The 17,273-nt window shown below is 45.7% G+C and overlaps 1 protein-coding gene across 11 annotated transcripts in view; it reads left to right on the top strand.

The window, feature by feature from the left end:
• Positions 1-215: 215 nt before the first annotated feature.
• Positions 216-17,273, top strand: part of SAP130 (Sin3A associated protein 130) — an 83,982-nt gene continuing 66,924 nt past the window's right edge. For 4 of the 11 annotated variants that reach the window (XM_037988131.2, XM_037988130.2, XM_037988132.2 and 1 more), the window contains exons 1-6: positions 216-372; positions 2,000-2,117; positions 10,593-10,828; positions 12,016-12,174; positions 13,655-13,766; positions 15,273-15,397. In XM_037988131.2, the coding sequence (XP_037844059.2) occupies positions 2,006-2,117; positions 10,593-10,828; positions 12,016-12,174; positions 13,655-13,766; positions 15,273-15,397 (744 nt within the window). In that variant the 5' untranslated portion in view covers positions 216-372; positions 2,000-2,005. Of the gene's footprint in view, positions 373-993; positions 1,209-1,999; positions 2,118-10,404; positions 10,517-10,592; positions 10,829-12,015; positions 12,175-13,654; positions 13,767-15,272; positions 15,398-17,273 lie in introns of those variants that run through there. The other 7 variants (XM_007964577.3, XM_007964583.3, XM_007964584.3 and 4 more) reach the window with 5 other exon arrangements.

Genomic DNA, 17,273 nt, shown 5'->3' on the forward strand with positions numbered 1-17,273 from the left:
TGTGTTGCCCTGGCCGGGTCGCCTGCGGCCCCGCCCCGGCGCTCTCCACCTCCTTCGCGGCCCGCCCTCTTGGCTCCCGCGACTACATTTCCCAGAGGACGCCGCGGCTCCGAGGGGCGGGCCCGTCCGCTCTCCCGCTCACGACCACCGGCGACTGGCTGACTCGGCAGGGGGCGGGGCCTGCGCCAGCCAATAGACGGGAGGCTCGTTACGGCGGCGGAAGCAGCAGCGCTGGAGTGAGGGGTGGGGGGCAGAGTGCTAGCTCCCCGGCGGTGGCTGCGGGTCCGGAACCTGGGGACGTCGGCCCCGCAGACAGAGAGCGCGCGGGAGCGAGCTCAAGGCGGCGCGGCGGCCACTCGGCGCAGCACCCAGGTAATGGCGGGACGGGAGCCCGGGAGGGAAGGGGAGGAGACGAGGGGGCGGGGCGGCCGAGCCGGGCTGCAGCGTCCGTCCCGTTGCGCGTCCCCGGGGAAGGGCAGAGGATCCTCGTCTCCTGCAGCTCAGACCGCGGCTCTTTGGCGAGCTGGGCACGGCAGTTGGGCCGGCGACAGGGGCCGGGTGTCCTGTGGCGAGGAAGGGAGAGGCACCGGGAGGGGTGGGCTGACCCGGGCGTGGGGGCGTGGCGGACGTGGGCCTTGGCGGGGAAGCAGAGCGGTCGGGGGAGCGCGGGCGGGCGGGCGGCCCAGGGAGTTTGGCTCCTGGAGCAGTTTAAAGTGACTCTCCACATCCGGGCCCTGCGCCCGCCGCTTTCAGACCCTGGCCGAGGCGGGGCCTCCCCGCTCCCCGCCCCCCTCGCCGGGGGCGCCTGTCTTCCTCTGCCATTGGTTCAGCCTCGAGGGGTTTGGGCTGCCCCGGCCAGGCTCGCGCCTGATTGGCTGGCGGTCGGCGGGAGGGTGGGGCGGGTCCTGACCGTGTAGGTCGCTGTGGATTGGTCCTGGGCCTCCACTGACGCGCCGGGCGTGGGGCCAATGGGCGGGCGGGGGAGGCAGGGGCAGGTTCGGGGGAAGAGGACTGCGAGCACAGCGGCGGCCGGGTGTTGGGGGTGAGTGGGGCCAGCGGGGCTGGACAGCGGCGGGCCCCGGGCGCCGCCGCCGCGATCCCTCCCCGCGCCCCCCGAGCGCATCGCCGCCGCCGAGATGGGCCCTCCGCGGCACCCCCAGGCCGGCGAGCTAGAAGCGGGCGGTGCGGGCGGCGGGCGGCGGCTACAGGTAAAGAGGCACAGTGCTCGTGTGGTCGGGTCCCCAGAACGCCCGTCCGCACCCCTACCCCGGAGACGGGGGTCTCGCACTCCGAGGTGTCTGGAAATCGGTGTCCTCCCATCTCAGCGGGGGCTTCGCGGTGGGGTGGGGTTGCGGGCGAATCAGGGGAGATCGCTTGGCTCCTGGGGGAAAAGTGGGGGACGATTTTAGGGAAGATGGAGAAGGTGTAGGGTCCTCTGGCTCTGTGGGGAGTCTATGAAAGGGAAAGAAAAGGAAATCCATAAATGGAGGCCTTTGCAGAAAAGCGTTGGAGAATTCCTTTTGCATCAGGTCTGAATGTAAAACATCCGATCCTTTCTTAGGGCTGGGTATCTTCCTCCGAATGTTCCTATGACATGCTAATCACAGTTCTGTTCACCTTGGTGTGAGGTTTGAGTGTTTAGAAGAGACATGCCATTTTCCATAAAACTTTACACAGAGAAATACACATGCATTGTGGTAATACCTGTCATGTGACTCTTGTACAGGATTCAATGGTGATTTTTTTAGCATGGCAATCCACAAGTATATATGGAGGGTTATAGTACACGCCAGCTCCGCATAAACGATATTGGTAGAAAACTTAGGTAGTTTAGATAATGTCTGCGTTTATATTGATCCCAAGTTATTGTTTTTAAATAAATGATGCCACATTTGCTTTTCCGAGGGACTATCTCATAGGTACTAAAGATGCTTTAATTTCTCAATATTGATTCAGATCTCAGAATCTAGTAATAACCATATAACTGTATGTACTACAGGTGGAAATGAGTTCTCAACAGTTTCCTCGATTAGGAGCCCCTTCTACTGGGCTGAGCCAGGCCCCTTCTCAGATTGCAAACAGTGGTACTGCTGGATTGATAAACCCAGCTGCTACAGGTGAGATATGTAATATTCTAATATATTTCTTCCAACTTTACGAATATTGCCAGTTTTCTAACTTAAAAATTAGCAGATTCCTTCTAGGATTTTAGTAAATTCTTATTTCTTGAATTTGAAGAAAGGGTATATTACTATTCTAATTTAAACAAGGCTTTTTTTCTTCCTGTTTTAACCACTTCATTCACATAGAGTACACATGCAACTTACAGCAAAGCGTGCCTGTAAGAACTATTTTTGAAATGCATTAATATATGCATGTTTAATTCATGTCCAGGAGTATAGCATTAGTGCTGTGAGGGAGCCCAGAGTTGTTTAAGGAACAGATCTTGCCTTTTAGGAGATTATCAAAGAAAAGAAGTGGAAAACAAAGGATATGCAGTTTCCATATGGTGTCTGTGGGGGATTGGTTCCAGGACCCACCTCAGATACCAAAATCCATGTTGCTCCACTTTGTGATGTAAAATGGTATAGTGTTTACATATTACCTGTATCTCTCCTCCAGTATACTTTAAATCATCTCTAGATTACTTGTAATGCCCACTACAACGTAAATAGTATGTAAATAGTTGTTACACCGTATTGCTAAGAGAACAATGAGAAGACAAAAAAGTCTGTATGTGCTTAGTACAGATGCAACCATATTTTATTTTCCCCCCTGAATATTTAATATCCAAAGTTGGTTGAATTCTCATCAGGGAACCCGTGGATACAGAGGGCTGATTGCATACACACAGATAAGACTTGGTTTTTCGTCTTGTGCCCTTTGAGTGGTAGAAATCAGTGGTTCTCAGTGACAGGTGTTTGGGGAGGTGGTTTTTCCTCCAGGGGAATATTTGGCAATATCTAAAGACAGTTTGGTTGAACTCAGCAGTGCTATTGGCATCTGGTAGGTAGAGGCCAGGGATACTGCTTCACATCCTACAAGATAGTGGGAAGCCCCCACAACAGAGAAGTATCCAGTCTAGTCAGCAGCGCTGAAGTTGAGGAATTGCTTCAAATACTCTTTTTCTCTACGTGTTAAGTAAATATATGACACTGCAAAGTGAAATAAACTATTTTCTATTCCTTTTTCTTCACCACTCGATTCTGGTGTCCTTATGGTAAATGATACCACTGTCTACTCATTGCTTAAACCAGTAGCTGAGGTTTTTTTCTTTTTTGCAACAAGGTCTCACGCTGTCATTCAAGCGGGAGTACAGTGGCATAATCACAGCTCACTGCAGCCTCGATCTTTTGGGCTCCCCAGCTTATTTTATTTTTTATTTTATTTTATTTTATTTTATTTTATTTTATTTTATTTTATTTTATTTTATTTTATTTTTGAGATAAAGTGTCACTCTGTGGCCCAGGCTGGAGTGCAGTGGCTCTATCTCAGGTCCCTGCAGTCTCTGCCTCCTGGGTTTAAGCGATTCTCGTGCCTCAGCCTCTGAGTAGCTGGGATTACAGGCATGCGCCACCATGCCTGGGTAATTTTTTTTTCTTTTCTTTTTTGTATTTTTAGTAGAGACAGGGTTTTACCATGTTGGCCAGGCTGATCTCGAGCTCCAGACCTCAAATGATCCACCTTCCTTGGCCTCCCAAAGTGCTGGGATTACAGGCATGAGCCACCACACCCAGCCACATGTTCAGCTAATTTTAAACTTTTTTGTAAAGAGAGGATCTCACAGTGTTGCCCAAGCTGGTCTCAAACTCCTGGACTCAAGTAATCCTCCATTGTCAGCCTCCCGAAGTGTTAGGATCACAGGTGTGAGTCACTGTGCAGGGCTGGAGGCATCTTTAATTGCTCTGTGTTTTCTTATGAGCTGTTGCCCTTGTCTAATATTCCAGCCTTATTTCTTATTTTGCCTTCCTCCTGCCAACTTAGTTTTTTTTTTCCCAATGGAGTTGGAGTCTTGCTATGTTGACCAGGCGTGTCCCAAACTCCTGGCCTCAAGGAATCCTCCCGCCTAGGCCTCCCAAAATGTCTGGGATTACAGGTGTGAACTACTTACGTGGCCGCCAACTTAGTTTTTGTTGTAAATTTATTTTCTCTTTAGACTTGAAGTGACTTTAAGCTACTTTATGACTCCTGCTCAATGGTATCTACTCATATTTCTAAATAAATGATTAAAAAGTTCCCAATTTCATGACGTGGGGACTTTGCACATTCTTTTCCTTTTGCCATAGTCTTCCTTCTTCCTTTCCATATAGTTGCTTATTTGGCTAATTCCTTCTTTTTTCAGGTTTCAACTTAGATGTTATTTTCTCTAGAAGAAAATTATTATTATTCTCTAGCATAACAGAAGACTCTATCTTCCGCAACAACTCAGGTGGAGGATCTGGAAATAGAACCAGACATATATAGCCAATTGATTTTTGATAAAAGTGCCTAAGTAATTCAATAGGGAAATGATAGTCTTTTCTTTTTTTTTTTTGAGACAGGGTCTCGCTGTGTCGCCCAGGCTGGAGTGCAGTGGCGCGATCTCAGCTCACTGCAAGCTCCACTTCCCGGGTTCACGCCATTCTCCTGCCTCAGCCTCCCAAGTAGCTGGGACTATAGACGCCCGCCACCATGCCCGGCGAATTTTTTGTATTATTAGTAGAGACGGGGTTTCACCGTGTTAGCCAGGGTGGTCTCGATCTCCTGACCTTGTGATCCACCTGCCTTGGCCTCCCAAAGTGCTGGGATTACAGGCTTGAGCCACCGTGCCCTGTAAGTCTTTTCAGTAAAATAGTGCTGGAAGATCACAACAACATTATGGGAGGATAAAGGCCGGGCACAGTGGCTCATGCCTGTTATCCCAGCAACATGGAAGTCCGAGGCAGGTGGATCGCTTTGAGCTCAGGAGTTTGAGATAAGCCTGGGCAACATGGCAAATCCCCATTTCTACAAAAAATACAAAAATTAGCCGGGGCCAGGCTGATTTTACAGTGGCTCATGCCTGTAATCCCAGCACTTTGGGAGGCTGAGATGGGTAGATCACGCGAGGCCAGGAGTTCAAGATCAGCTTGGCCAACATGGTGAAACCTGTCTCTACTAAAAATATAAAAATTAGCTGGGTGTGGTGGTGGGTGCCTGTAATTCCAGCTACTCGGGAGGCTGAGGCAGGACAATCACTTGAACCTGGGAGGCGGAGGTTGCAGTGAGTCAAGATCACACTACTGCACTTCAGCCTGGGCAACAGAGCAAGACTGTGTCTCAAAAAAAAAAAAAAAAAAAAAAAAAAAGCCGGGTATGGTGGCTCATACCTATGGTCCCAGCTACTTGACAGGCTGAGGCAGGAGGATCGCTTGAGCCTGGGAAGCGGAGGTTGCGGTGACCTGCGATCTTACTCTTGCACCCCAGCCTGGGTGACGGAGTGAGATCCTGTCTTCAGGAAAAAAAAAAAACAAGCACTCATAACTCAGTAGTGAAAGACAGACAACCTGATTTTTTTTTAAATGGGAAAGTATTTGAGTAGATACTTCACCAGAAGAGCTAGATAAGTGCCAGAGAAGCACATGAGAAGATGCTCACCATTATTAATCCTCCGGGCAGTGCAATTTAAAACTGCTGAGAAACTACTGCACATCCAGTAGAAAGACCGAAATTACAGAGACTGACAATACCACGCGTTGGTATGGTTGTGGCACAAATAGAACTCACGCTTTATTGTTGGAAATGCAAAATGGCAAACCACTTCGAGAAACAGTTTGGCAATGTCTCATACAATTAAATATACGCTTAACCACAGCACTGAGCAATCTCATTCCATAGGTGTTTATCAAAGGTAAATGAAAACGTGTGTTCGTACAAGGACTTATACTCACATGTTCATAGAAACTGTATTCATAATAGCCAAACAGGGATCTCACCAGATGCGTATCAGATGGTGACTGGATGAGCAAATTGTGTCCATCCATGCAGTGGAATACTACTTGGCAATAAAAAGGACCAGACTACCGATACACACAACATTATGGATAAACCTCAGTAACGTTACACTAAGGAGAGATTCCAGCATAGGACTCCAGATGGTATGACTGTGTTATATGAAATTCCGGAAAAGATTATACCGTAGTGGCAGAAAGCAGATCAGTGGTTTCTGGGGAATAGAGGTGGCAGGGAGGGAATTGACTACAAAGGGGTATGAATGAACTTATTGCAGTAACAGGAAATGAGCTGTGTCATGATTGTGTTATACCACTGTATACTTTTGCAAACATTTATCTAATGTTACACAAAGAATTAGTGAATTTTATGTGTAAATTGTACCTCAGTAAAGCTAATTGATTAAAGTGGACAAAAGATAAACATGCACTTCACTAAAGAAGATACATATGAATGGGCTGTGATCACGTAAAAAGATGTTCAGCATTACTAGTCGTCAGGGGAATGCTAATTAAAACTACAGGGAGACACACACTACAACCCACTAGAATGGCTGTGTATCAAACGTGAGTAAGGAAGAGGAGCGGCTGGAACTCTCGTGTACTGCTAATGGGAACAGACAGTGCTGCAATCACTTTGGAAATTACTTTGGCAAAGTTAAACATATACTTACCATTTGACCCAGCCATTCTCCTCTTTGGTGTTACTGAGGGTATTTGTAAAAAAATTATTGAACTTTTCTTGTAAAACAGTGGTGTTATTCTATGTAATTTACTCCCCAATGAAGAGGTTTTATAGATCAAAATTTTTAAAATTCTGAATGACCTGGGAGAAAAGTCAATATATAGCGAAAAAGAAAATGTATATCAGTCTTTTCTTTCCTCTCGGTTTTTTTTTTTTTGAGATGGAGTCTCGCTGTGTCGCCCAGGCTATAGTGCAGTGGTGCAATCTCGGCTCACTGCAACCTCCACCTCCCGGGTTCAAGCAATTCTCCTGCCTCAGCCTCCCGATTAGCTGGGACTATAGGCACCCACCACCACACCCAGCTAATTTTTATATTTTTAGTAGAGACAGGGTTTCACCATATTGGCCAGGCTGGTCTCAAACTCCTGACCTTGCGATCCGCCTGCCTCAGCCTCCCAAAGTGCTAGGATTACAGGCTTGAGCCACTGTGCCCGGCCTCATCAGTCTTTTCATCCAGCACTTATACTTTTAGAAATTTTTTCCTGAAGAGATCTCTGGACAAGATTGTTGATAAAAGCAAAAATTTGGAAATAACCTAAAAGCCCATCAATGATAGTGATTTTAAAAGCTATAGTACATCTATACAATAGAATCCTATTTCACCTTTTTTTTTTTTTTTTGAGACGGAGTCTTGCTCTGTTGCCCAGGCTGGAGTGCACAATCTTGGCTCACTGCAACCTCTGCCTCCTGGGTTCAAACGATTCTTCCGCCTCAGCCTCCTGAGTAGGTGGGATTATAGGCAACTGCCATCATGCCCGGCTCATTTTTGTATTTTTGTAGAGACGAGGTTTCACCATGTTGGATGATGGTCTTGAACTCCTGACCTCAGGTAATCCACCTGCCTCGGCCTCCCAAAGTGCTAGGATTATAGGCAGGAGCCACTGTGCCTGTCCCCATTTCACCTTTAAAAAATCATGCAGTATTCTCTACTCAGTCGTTCCACTCCTAGGTTATATTGAGTAGAAGTGGTACATATGTTTACACTAACGTGGATGAATCTCACACCTGTAAGTTAAAGAGGCAAAGCACAATAGGGTGTATTTGTTATGAGTCTGTTTATATCAAGTTCAAAAACAGACAATACTAATCTATAGTGTTACAAGGTAGACGATTGCTTTCCTTGGGAGGATAGTGGCTAGAATAGGGCCAAACTAAGGGTCTCGGGGAGACCAATAATGTTTTCTATCTTGAGCGGGGTGCTATTTACTCAGGTGTATTCAGTTTATGAAAGTCCATTGAGCCGCACAACTAACATTTGTGCATTTACCTTTGTGAAGATCATACTTCAAGGAAAAAAGTCAAATGAATAAAAACCCACCCAAAATTTAAAAGAGACGAGAACTGTCACCAGAACTTTAAGTGTTGGTGCCTTTGTGGGGTGAGTTTGGGGACAACTTTACTTTGTTTATGGTACTCCAAATAATTTACATTCTCTACATCAGTAAATATCTTTATGCTCAGGAAAAAAAGAATATTAATATTTTGGAAAAATTATAGACAAATATGAGTTAATATTTTCACAAGCTCTTCTTTTATTACATTAGTATTGTTCTCTGATTTTTTTTCCACTTAATTTTTTTTTTGACGCAGAGTCTTGCTCTTGTTCCCCAGGCTGGAGTGCAGTGGCGGGATCCCCAACCTCCGCCTCCCGGGCTCAAGCGATTCTCGGGCCTTGGCCTCCTGAGTATCTGGGATTACAGGTGTGCACCACCACACCTGGCTATTTTTTATATTTTTAGTAGAGACAGGGTTTCACCATGTTGGCCAGGCTGATCTTGAACTCCTGACCTCAAATGATCTCCCCGCCTTGGCCTCCCAAAGTACTGGGATTACAGGCGTGTGCCACCACGCCCGGCCTCCACTTAATTTTTAAATATTTAATTTTTAAATAGGCCAGGTGCAGTGGCTCACACTTATAATCTCAGCAATTTGGGAAGCCAGAGGTGGGAGGAACACTTGATCCCAGGTATTCAAGACCAGACTGGGCAGCACAGTGGAACTTGGTCTTCATAAAAAAATAAAAGAATTAGCCAGGGGTGGTAGCGTGTGCCTGTAGTCTAGCTGCTTGGGCAGCTGAGGCAGAAGATCACTTGAGTCCAGGAGTTTGAAGCTACAGTGAGCCGATATCCACTGTGTTCCAGCCTGAGAGACAGAGTGAGACCTTGTCTCAAAAAAATTAAAAAAAAAAAAAAAAAAAGGCTGGGTGTGGTGGCTCAAGCCTGTAATCCCAGCACTTTGGGAGGCCGAGACGGGCGGATCACAAGGTCAGGAGATCGAGACCATCCTGGCTAACACGGTGAAACCCCGTCTCTACTAAAACAATATAAAAAAAAACTAGCCGGGCGAGGTGACGGGCACCTGTACTCGGGAGGCTGAGGCAGGAGAATGGCGTGAACCTGGGAGGCGGAGCTTGCAGTGAGCTGAGATCCTGCCACTGCACTCCAGCCTGGGCGATAGAGCGAGACTCCGTCTTAAAAAAAAAAAAGGAAAAAAACAAATTAAAAAAAAAAAAGTTTAATATATTATGTCTTCTAATAGTCCAAAACACCAAAAGAAAAAGAGCGTACAGTGGAAAATATGTCTCCTATCTCTGTCCTTAAGTTTTGAAAAACTGTATGTTCTTAAAGTTAGGAACTGTACTTAAAATATCTTTTTTTAAAATTTTTTCTTTTTTTGAGACAGAGTCTCACTCTGTTACCCAGGCTGGAGTGCAGTGGCGCAATCTTGGCTCACTGCAGCCTCCCATCTCCTGGGTTCAAGCGATTCTCCTGCCTCATCTTCCCGAGTAGCTAAGATTATAGGTGTGTACCACCACGTCTGGCTCATTTTTTTGTATTTTTAGTAGAGACAGGGTTTCACCATGTTGGTCAGACTGGTCTGGAACTCTTGACCTCAAATGATCCACCCATCTTGGCTTTCCAAAGTACTAGGATTACAGGCGTGAGCTGCCATGCCCAGACCGCCACCACCTTTTTTTTTTTTTTTTTTTTTTTTTTGAGACAGAGTCTCACTGTGTCATCCAAGCTGGAGTGCAGTGGCACAATCATGGCTTGACTCACTGCAGCCTTGACCTCCCAGGGTTAAGTGATCCTCCTCCCTCTGCCTCCAGCGTAGCTGGGATTACGGGTGCATGCCTCCATGCCCATTTAATTTTTATATTTTTTACAGAGATGGAGTCTTACTGTGTTACGAAGGCTGGTCTTGAACTCCTGGGTTCAAAGGATCTGCTTGCCTTGGCCTCTCAAAATGCTAGGATTGCAGATGCGAGCCACTGTACCAGCCATACATTTTTTGTTTTGTTTTTTTTTGGAGACAGTCTTCTTCTCTCGCCCAGGAAAGAGTGCAGTGACGCAATCTTGGCTCACTGCAACCTCTGCGTTTTGGGCTCAGGCGATCCTCCCACCTTAGCCTCCCAAGTAGCTGGGATTACAAAAAAAGGTGTTTTTTTGTGTTTTTTTTTGTTTTTTATATTTTTGTATTTTTAGTAGAGTTAGGGTTTTGCCATGTTGGCCAGCACAGCGTAAAATATCTTTTTAATGTCAGGCTTTTATAACTTTTTAAGAAGATGTTTTAAATGAAATTGTCTTATACTCTGTATTGTACTTTTAACTATTTCAGCTCATTTTAGTTGATTTTCAGGTAGTTTATTCATAAGGCTACAATATCCAGAATAAATTCTACATTCCACAGTTGTGGCTCTTCTGTCTGATGTCCATCAGGAGAATCCAGTGCCCAAATTGACCTTGTTAAGAAAACATCACAAGGAAGTGGCCACTTTGTCAATCCTGAGATTTAACTTCAGGTACCACTCTTGTTTGTGCCGCTATCTTACATTGGGAGACTGTGACATACTGTCTCACTTTTAATGTCTTTACTAGTCAATGATGAATCTGGTCGAGATTCTGAAGTCAGTGCCAGGGAGCACATGAGTTCCAGCAGCTCCCTCCAGTCCCGGGAGGAGAAGCAAGAGCCTGTTGTGGTAAGGCCCTATCCACAGGTGCAGATGTTGTCTACACACCATGCTGTCGCATCAGCCACACCTGTTGCAGTGACAGCCCCGCCAGCACACCTGACGCCAGCAGTGCCACTTTCATTTTCGGAGGGACTTATGAAGGTAATGGAGAGGGTTAAAACTTCACACTGAACCAGAGCTCAAGACTGGCTAATCTCTATAACAATTTGTACAAAATCTTAGGCTGTATCTTAGGATCATATTTCATTTTTCCTTTATGACCTATGAGTTCAGCACCTCTCTGTAACTCAGCCCTGATTTTCTGCAGTGCCTCGTCTTGTGCTGCTGGGCCGTTGGCATCACAGAATCTTTGCTGTTATCCATTTTGATACTGATATTATTCAACATATGGGCATGTTAAGTTAGATACAGTCTTGAAGGGACCCTCTTTTTTTTTTCAAGCCAGTCAGATTTAGCAGTGGGGGCTTAATGACACTAATTTTTTTTTTTTTTTTTTTTGAGACGGAGTCTTTCTCTGTCATCCAGGCTAGAGTGCAGTGGTGCAATCTTGGCTCACTGCAACTTCCACCTCCAAGGTTCAAGCAGTTCTCCTGCCTCAGCCTCCCAAGTAGCTGGGATTACAGGCACACGCCACCACGCCTGGCTAATTTTTGTATTTTTAGTAGAGACGGGGTGTCACCGTGTTGGCCAGGCTGGTCTCAAACTCCTGGCCTCAAGTGATCTGCCCACCTTAGCTTCCCAGAGTGCTGGGATTACAGGTGTGAGCCACTGCGCCTGGCTGATGGTGATGTTTCCCAGAGTACTGGGATTACAGGTGTGAGCCACTGTGCCCGGCTGACGATGATGTTATAAGTTCTGATAACCCAGTACCATAGGACCAACTGGAGTAGCACTCTTCCTTAAGGTCTGTTTTAGCAACTGGTTAATTTGGGGGTTTCTGAGAATATCGCCTGTGCGTTACCTGGGGGTTCTGTTTCAGTTACTGGGAGTTGTGTTCAATCCATCCACACTTGGGAGGCGGCATCATGTAGAAGAAAGGGTGTGGGCTGTGAGACATACAGCTCTGGGCTTTGTTCCCAGTTCTTCTTCTTACTGTGTGTGTGGCTTTGAGCAAGTCAGTTAGCCTTGCTTTGTATGTTTCTTTATCTGTGAGATAGAAATGCTAGTACTTCAATGGAAACACTGTGATGCTAATAGATAAAATGTATAAAGCTTATGGCATCTTTCCTGGCACTCTCCAGGTTCGATTTGTGTACTCTTAATTCTGGATTGAGACGCATCACCAGCATGAGGCCATTGATATGTTTTGTGTGGTTTTCTGTTTGCAGCCGCCCCCGAAGCCTACCATGCCTAGCCGTCCCATTGCTCCTGCTCCACCTTCCACCCTGTCACTTCCCCCCAAGGTTCCAGGGCAGGTTACCGTTACCATGGAGAGTAGCATCCCTCAAGCTTCAGCCATTCCTGTGGCAACAATCAGTGGACAACAGGTTTTTCTTCCTTTTAATTTGCTGATTTTCAACTGAAATGCCAAACTATTGGTCATGATTTATTGAATGCTAGCAGTACATTAGGCATGGTAATAAAAAAAGATTAAACACTCACTGATACCTGCAAGGGAAGGTAGTAGGTTTGAGAGAGAAGGATAACTGTGGGGAGGAGAAGCCAGTATCCATAGTGGTCATTTAGCTAGAATTTACTGAGCAGCTACCAGCTGCTGGATTCGACCCTCAGCGTGATATATAAATCTGGATAAAACAGTCCGTGTCCTCGAGTCCGGAGTGTGGTTCGTGTTTGGTTTTAGCGTCAAGAACAGCCTCCCAGGGGTAGTGGTGGGCAGTGCTTCTCTGTGGTTTCTCTGAGGAGAGCAGATGTGCATCTTTTGGGGTACTGGTAGGTTACCTCAAGCAGCTCTCTAGTTGCAAACTTTTTTTTTTTTTGGGACAAAGTCTTACGCTGTCACCCAGGCTGGAATGCAGTGGTGCGATCTTGGCTCACTGCAACCTCCACGTCCCGTGTTCAAGCGATTCTCTTGTCTCAGCCTCCCAAGTGGCTGGGATTACAAGCGTGCTTCACCACGCCTGGCTAGTTTTTTAATTTTAATAGAGACGAGGTTTCACCATGTTGGCCAGGCTGCTCTCCAACTCCTGACCTCAAATGATCTGCCCGCTGTGGCCTCCCAAAGTGCTAGGGTTACAGGCATGAGCCACTGCACCTGGCCTTAGTTGTGAACATTTATTTTGAAGTCTTCTGTTTTAAGGTTTTTGTGTGAAATTTTGCAATCCTATTCTGCTGTGTACTTGATTAATTAAATATTTAAAATTTTTTACCTGGGGAAAAAAAATAAATCTAAAAACTTTCCCTTCACTTTTTCAAGAAAAATTTATATTCCAAAGAAGTGTACTGTGTTTTTTCCTTTTGTCATACTGCTGAGTACTCTCAGAAGTACCAGAACCCTTAGCTGAGAAGCACTGTTCTCTGTGGTTTGGGAGAATGTGAGTAAGGAACATTTCAGGGTTGAGCTGAAGAACTGGTAGGGGAGCACCTGTTGGATGCTAACTAACATTTACTTAGAAACACAAAGCTTAAAGAATGGATGGATGCAATGGTATGTAAAGAAAATTGTGAGAATGGGAAAAAATAAGCATTTGGCCAGGACAGAAAAAACAAGTGTGAAAGGTAATATCACAGATGAGGGTTTCTAAAAGTAGATATCAAAGTATGTTATCTGTTATTATTTGGGCCTGCAGCAGTTGTGGGGTCCTCATACTTCTCACATGCCTGTTAGCACAGTTCATTATACAGTATGACATATAAAAGTAGCTCAAGCTAAGTGTCCTTAGCCCTTTCCCTTGGGATACTCACTATCTAAAAGAAAAAACCTGACCCACATTTGGAGGCAGGTGACTTCCTAGAGGCAATGACTAAGCCCAAACATGTGAAAATAACATTCTATCCTCTTTCTTTCAGGGCCATCCCAGTAACCTGCACCACATCATGACTACAAACGTGCAGATGTCTATCATCCGCAGCAGTGCTCCTGGGCCCCCTCTTCACATTGGAGCTTCTCATTTACCTCGAGGTAACAACTTGCAAGTGTTGTTCAAACTCTCAAAATGCAGTAGCAGATAGACATTTGATAAAATGTGCAACACAGAATGTGTCTAGAATCAGCTTGTTAAAGTTGCAGGACAACAGTCTGCAGAATCGTGAACCAAATAAACCTCTTTTATTTAAAAAGAAAAAAAGGCCAGGTGCTGTGGTTCATGTCTATAAACCCAGCACTTTGGGAGGCTGAGGTGGTAGGTTCACTTGAGTCTGGGAGTTCGAGACCAGCCTGGGCAACATGGCGAAACCCTGTCACTACAAAGATACAAAAAATTAGCCAGGTGTGGTGGCAAGTGTCTGTAGTCCCAGCTATCAGGAGGCCGAGATGGAAGGATGGCTTGAGCCTGGGAGGCAGAGGTTGAAATGAGTTGCGATTGCGCCGCTGCACTCCCCTGTCTCAAGAAAAAGAAAAAAAAATTGTAAGACAGTGGAAATAAACTTAGAGCAATCCATGTTTTTAGCATGGTTTAATATGTGCTTATTATAGTTGCGTTACCAGTGTGTATACTTAGGCAATTAAAATGTTTAATATGGTCTAAAATTGTCCTTTATATTGAGGAACTCCCCAAGCTTTGATAATCTCAACATGGTCTTTATTATTATTAGACTGCTTATCTGCAACATGGTCTTCATTTTTAATACGTAAGTCACAAATACTAATACTGAATATTTTTTAAGTTAAAGATGATCTTTACCGATTTTTTAACTTACATAACAATAAGATGATGATGATAGTTGTTTTTTGAGATGGGGTCTCACTGTGTTACCCAGACTGGTCTCAAACTTCTTGGGCACAAGTGATCTTCCTGCTTTAGCCTCCTGAGTGGCTGGGAATACAGGTGTGAGCCACCACACTGGCTAAGAGTAATTTATTTTTACACTTAAGTTCTAGTAGGTTGTGAGGTAATAAATGAGTTTTGACTAGAAAATTTTACCTTTTATTGGAGAGTGTGAAACAGTTGGAGATTGTTGGCAAAATCAAGTTGGCACACATAAGACCAGGTTTGCTTGGTTATTGCATAACTCAGTGTTTCTCCATATGTGGTCCACAGACCCACAGGGGGTCTGCTGGGTGAAAACTGCAGGGTTCGGGTTAGGGTTCATAATGTGTCCCTTTCGCAATGCTGACGTCTGCTCTAATGGAACAAAGACAGTGGAAGGCAAAGTACCCGAGCCCTCGTCAGAGCTGAGGCGGTGGCATCACGCTGCTGTTCACTGTGTGCTTTACCGCTGTGCACACTTGCAGTTACCAGAAACAAAAAGCAGCAGCAGTTTCACTTAAGATTGTGAAGAGGCAATGTAAATTATTATTAAATCTTTTGAATACACATTTTCTTTGTTTTCTCTGTGATGAAATGGGAAGTATACGTACCATACTTCAGCTCCATACTGATTTACTATCTGAGTTTTAGGAAATATATTGATTATTTTCCTAGGGAGTATGACTAGAATAAATATAATGAACACTTTTGTTTTTCAGGTGCAGCTGCTGCTGCCGTGATGTCCAGTTCTAAAGTAACCACAGTCCTGAGGCCGACCTCGCAGCTGCCAAACGCTGCTGCTGCTCAGCCAGCAGTGCAGCACATCATTCACCAACCCATCCAGGCACGTCGGAGCCCGGGGCGCATGCAGGGCGGCATGGGAGTTATTCAGTCCACCAGGCACTAGGCACATCCTTGACCTCAGGGACTTGCCATCGAGTTGCCAAGACACAGGGAGGTTTGAAAGATGCACAGTATCATGTGGCAAGCTGGAAGAACGCAAAGGAGAGGTGGTGGGAAGGCTTCCTGTTGGAAAGGCTGTGCTAATGAGGAGTCAGAGGAGCGAAGAGGAAGTGAAGGGGGAGGTGAACAGCAGCAAGGAGGCAGGGATGGTTGTAGACAGCAGTTAGTAAAGGCTGGCTAGGATTGAGGGATTTTAACTTGGATTGGGGGGATCTGTGGACTCCTGAAAGTTATGCATATATGTATGTTTATTCCAAGAACATGGTCCATGCCATTCAGCTTTTTTTTTTTAAGGAAATCTATGGCTTCATTACTACTGAACTATAATATATTTGCAGGAAATATAGTATCTATAATTTGGGTGCTCTAGGATATGGAATATAAACTAGACTTTTTATATACAGTAGAGAGCCACTGCGTTTTTTTGTTTGTTTTTGTTTTTTTGAGACAGAGTCTCACTCTGTTGCCCAGGCTGAAGTGCAGTGGTACGATCCCAGCTCACTGCAACCTTCGCTTCCTGGGTTCAAGTGATTCTCCTGCCTTAGCCTCCCAAGTACTTGGGACTACAGGTGTGTACCACCATGCCCGGCTAATTTTTATACTTTTAGTAGAGACAGGGTTTCACCCTGTTGGCCAGGCTGGTCTCAAATTCCTGGCCTCAAGTGATCTGCCTGCCTTGGCCTCCCAAAGTGCTGGGATTACAGGTGTGAGCCACTGTGCCCGGCCAAAAATCTTTTTTTTTTTTTTTTTTTTTTTAACACAATGGCTTTGTGTATCATTGAAGTAGTATTGTTGAAAGATGAGATTAGGCTGGACACAGTGGCTCATGCCTGTAATCCCAGCATTTTGGGAGGCCAAGGTGGGCGGATTGTCTGAGATCAGGAGTTTGAAACCACCTTGGACAACATGGTAAAACCCCGTCTCTACTAACATGTCAAAAAATTAGCCGGGCATGGTGGCACGCACCTGTAATCCCGGCTACCTGGGAGGCTGAGGTGGGAGAATTGCTTGAGTCCGAGAGGCAGAGGTTGCAGTGAGCCAAGATCGTGCCACTGCACTCCATCTGGGGCGACAGAGTGAGACTCCATCTCACAAAAAAGAAGAAAGATAAGATGAATCTAGCTGAATCACATACAGGAGGTCTGTCCCCTTAAGCACTTTCAGGGGAGAGACACATGTATGAAACAACTGGGTTTAAGATAATAAGGAAGAGTCTTGATTATGACACTGGGTAGTATCTGTCTAGCCTACAGCTTTCAAGATAAAAGACCTTTCTGGTCAAGAAAACAGAGTCGGAGGAGTATTAGGCATCTAGTGGTATACGTGATACATATGAAGGGATAGAGGGAGACGAGAATCAAGACAAGGAGCTCCCGAGTGAGGAAGCTGGTGCTGTAGCCTTAGTGTAAGACACGCACCTGCACTTGGTAGGAGCAGCAGGTAAAAGGGCTGCAGAGCTCGGCCATTTAGATGCATGTTTCAGGGTTAAGAGCAAGGGAAGAATCAGAACTCAGGTGATTCGAAGAATAATGGTGGATACGTGGATGAAGCCCAGTGTGGAGCTCATTTTTCAGAGGAAGATTTCACACATAAGTGTGATAAGGGCACTCTGTCCATGTGAAGACATCCAGAAGGCATGTGGGCACCCTGAACCATTACCTAGAAAAGAATACTGTTACTCTGAGTTGCCCTTGTACTCGCTAACGTAGATGGCCTGAGAGCCAGCAGCTCTGTGGAGGTGTTGGGTTGGATGGCAG

The sequence above is a fragment of the Chlorocebus sabaeus genome, chromosome 10, assembly GCF_047675955.1.
Source record: "Chlorocebus sabaeus isolate Y175 chromosome 10, mChlSab1.0.hap1, whole genome shotgun sequence".
Classification (NCBI taxonomy): Eukaryota; Metazoa; Chordata; class Mammalia; order Primates; family Cercopithecidae; genus Chlorocebus; species Chlorocebus sabaeus.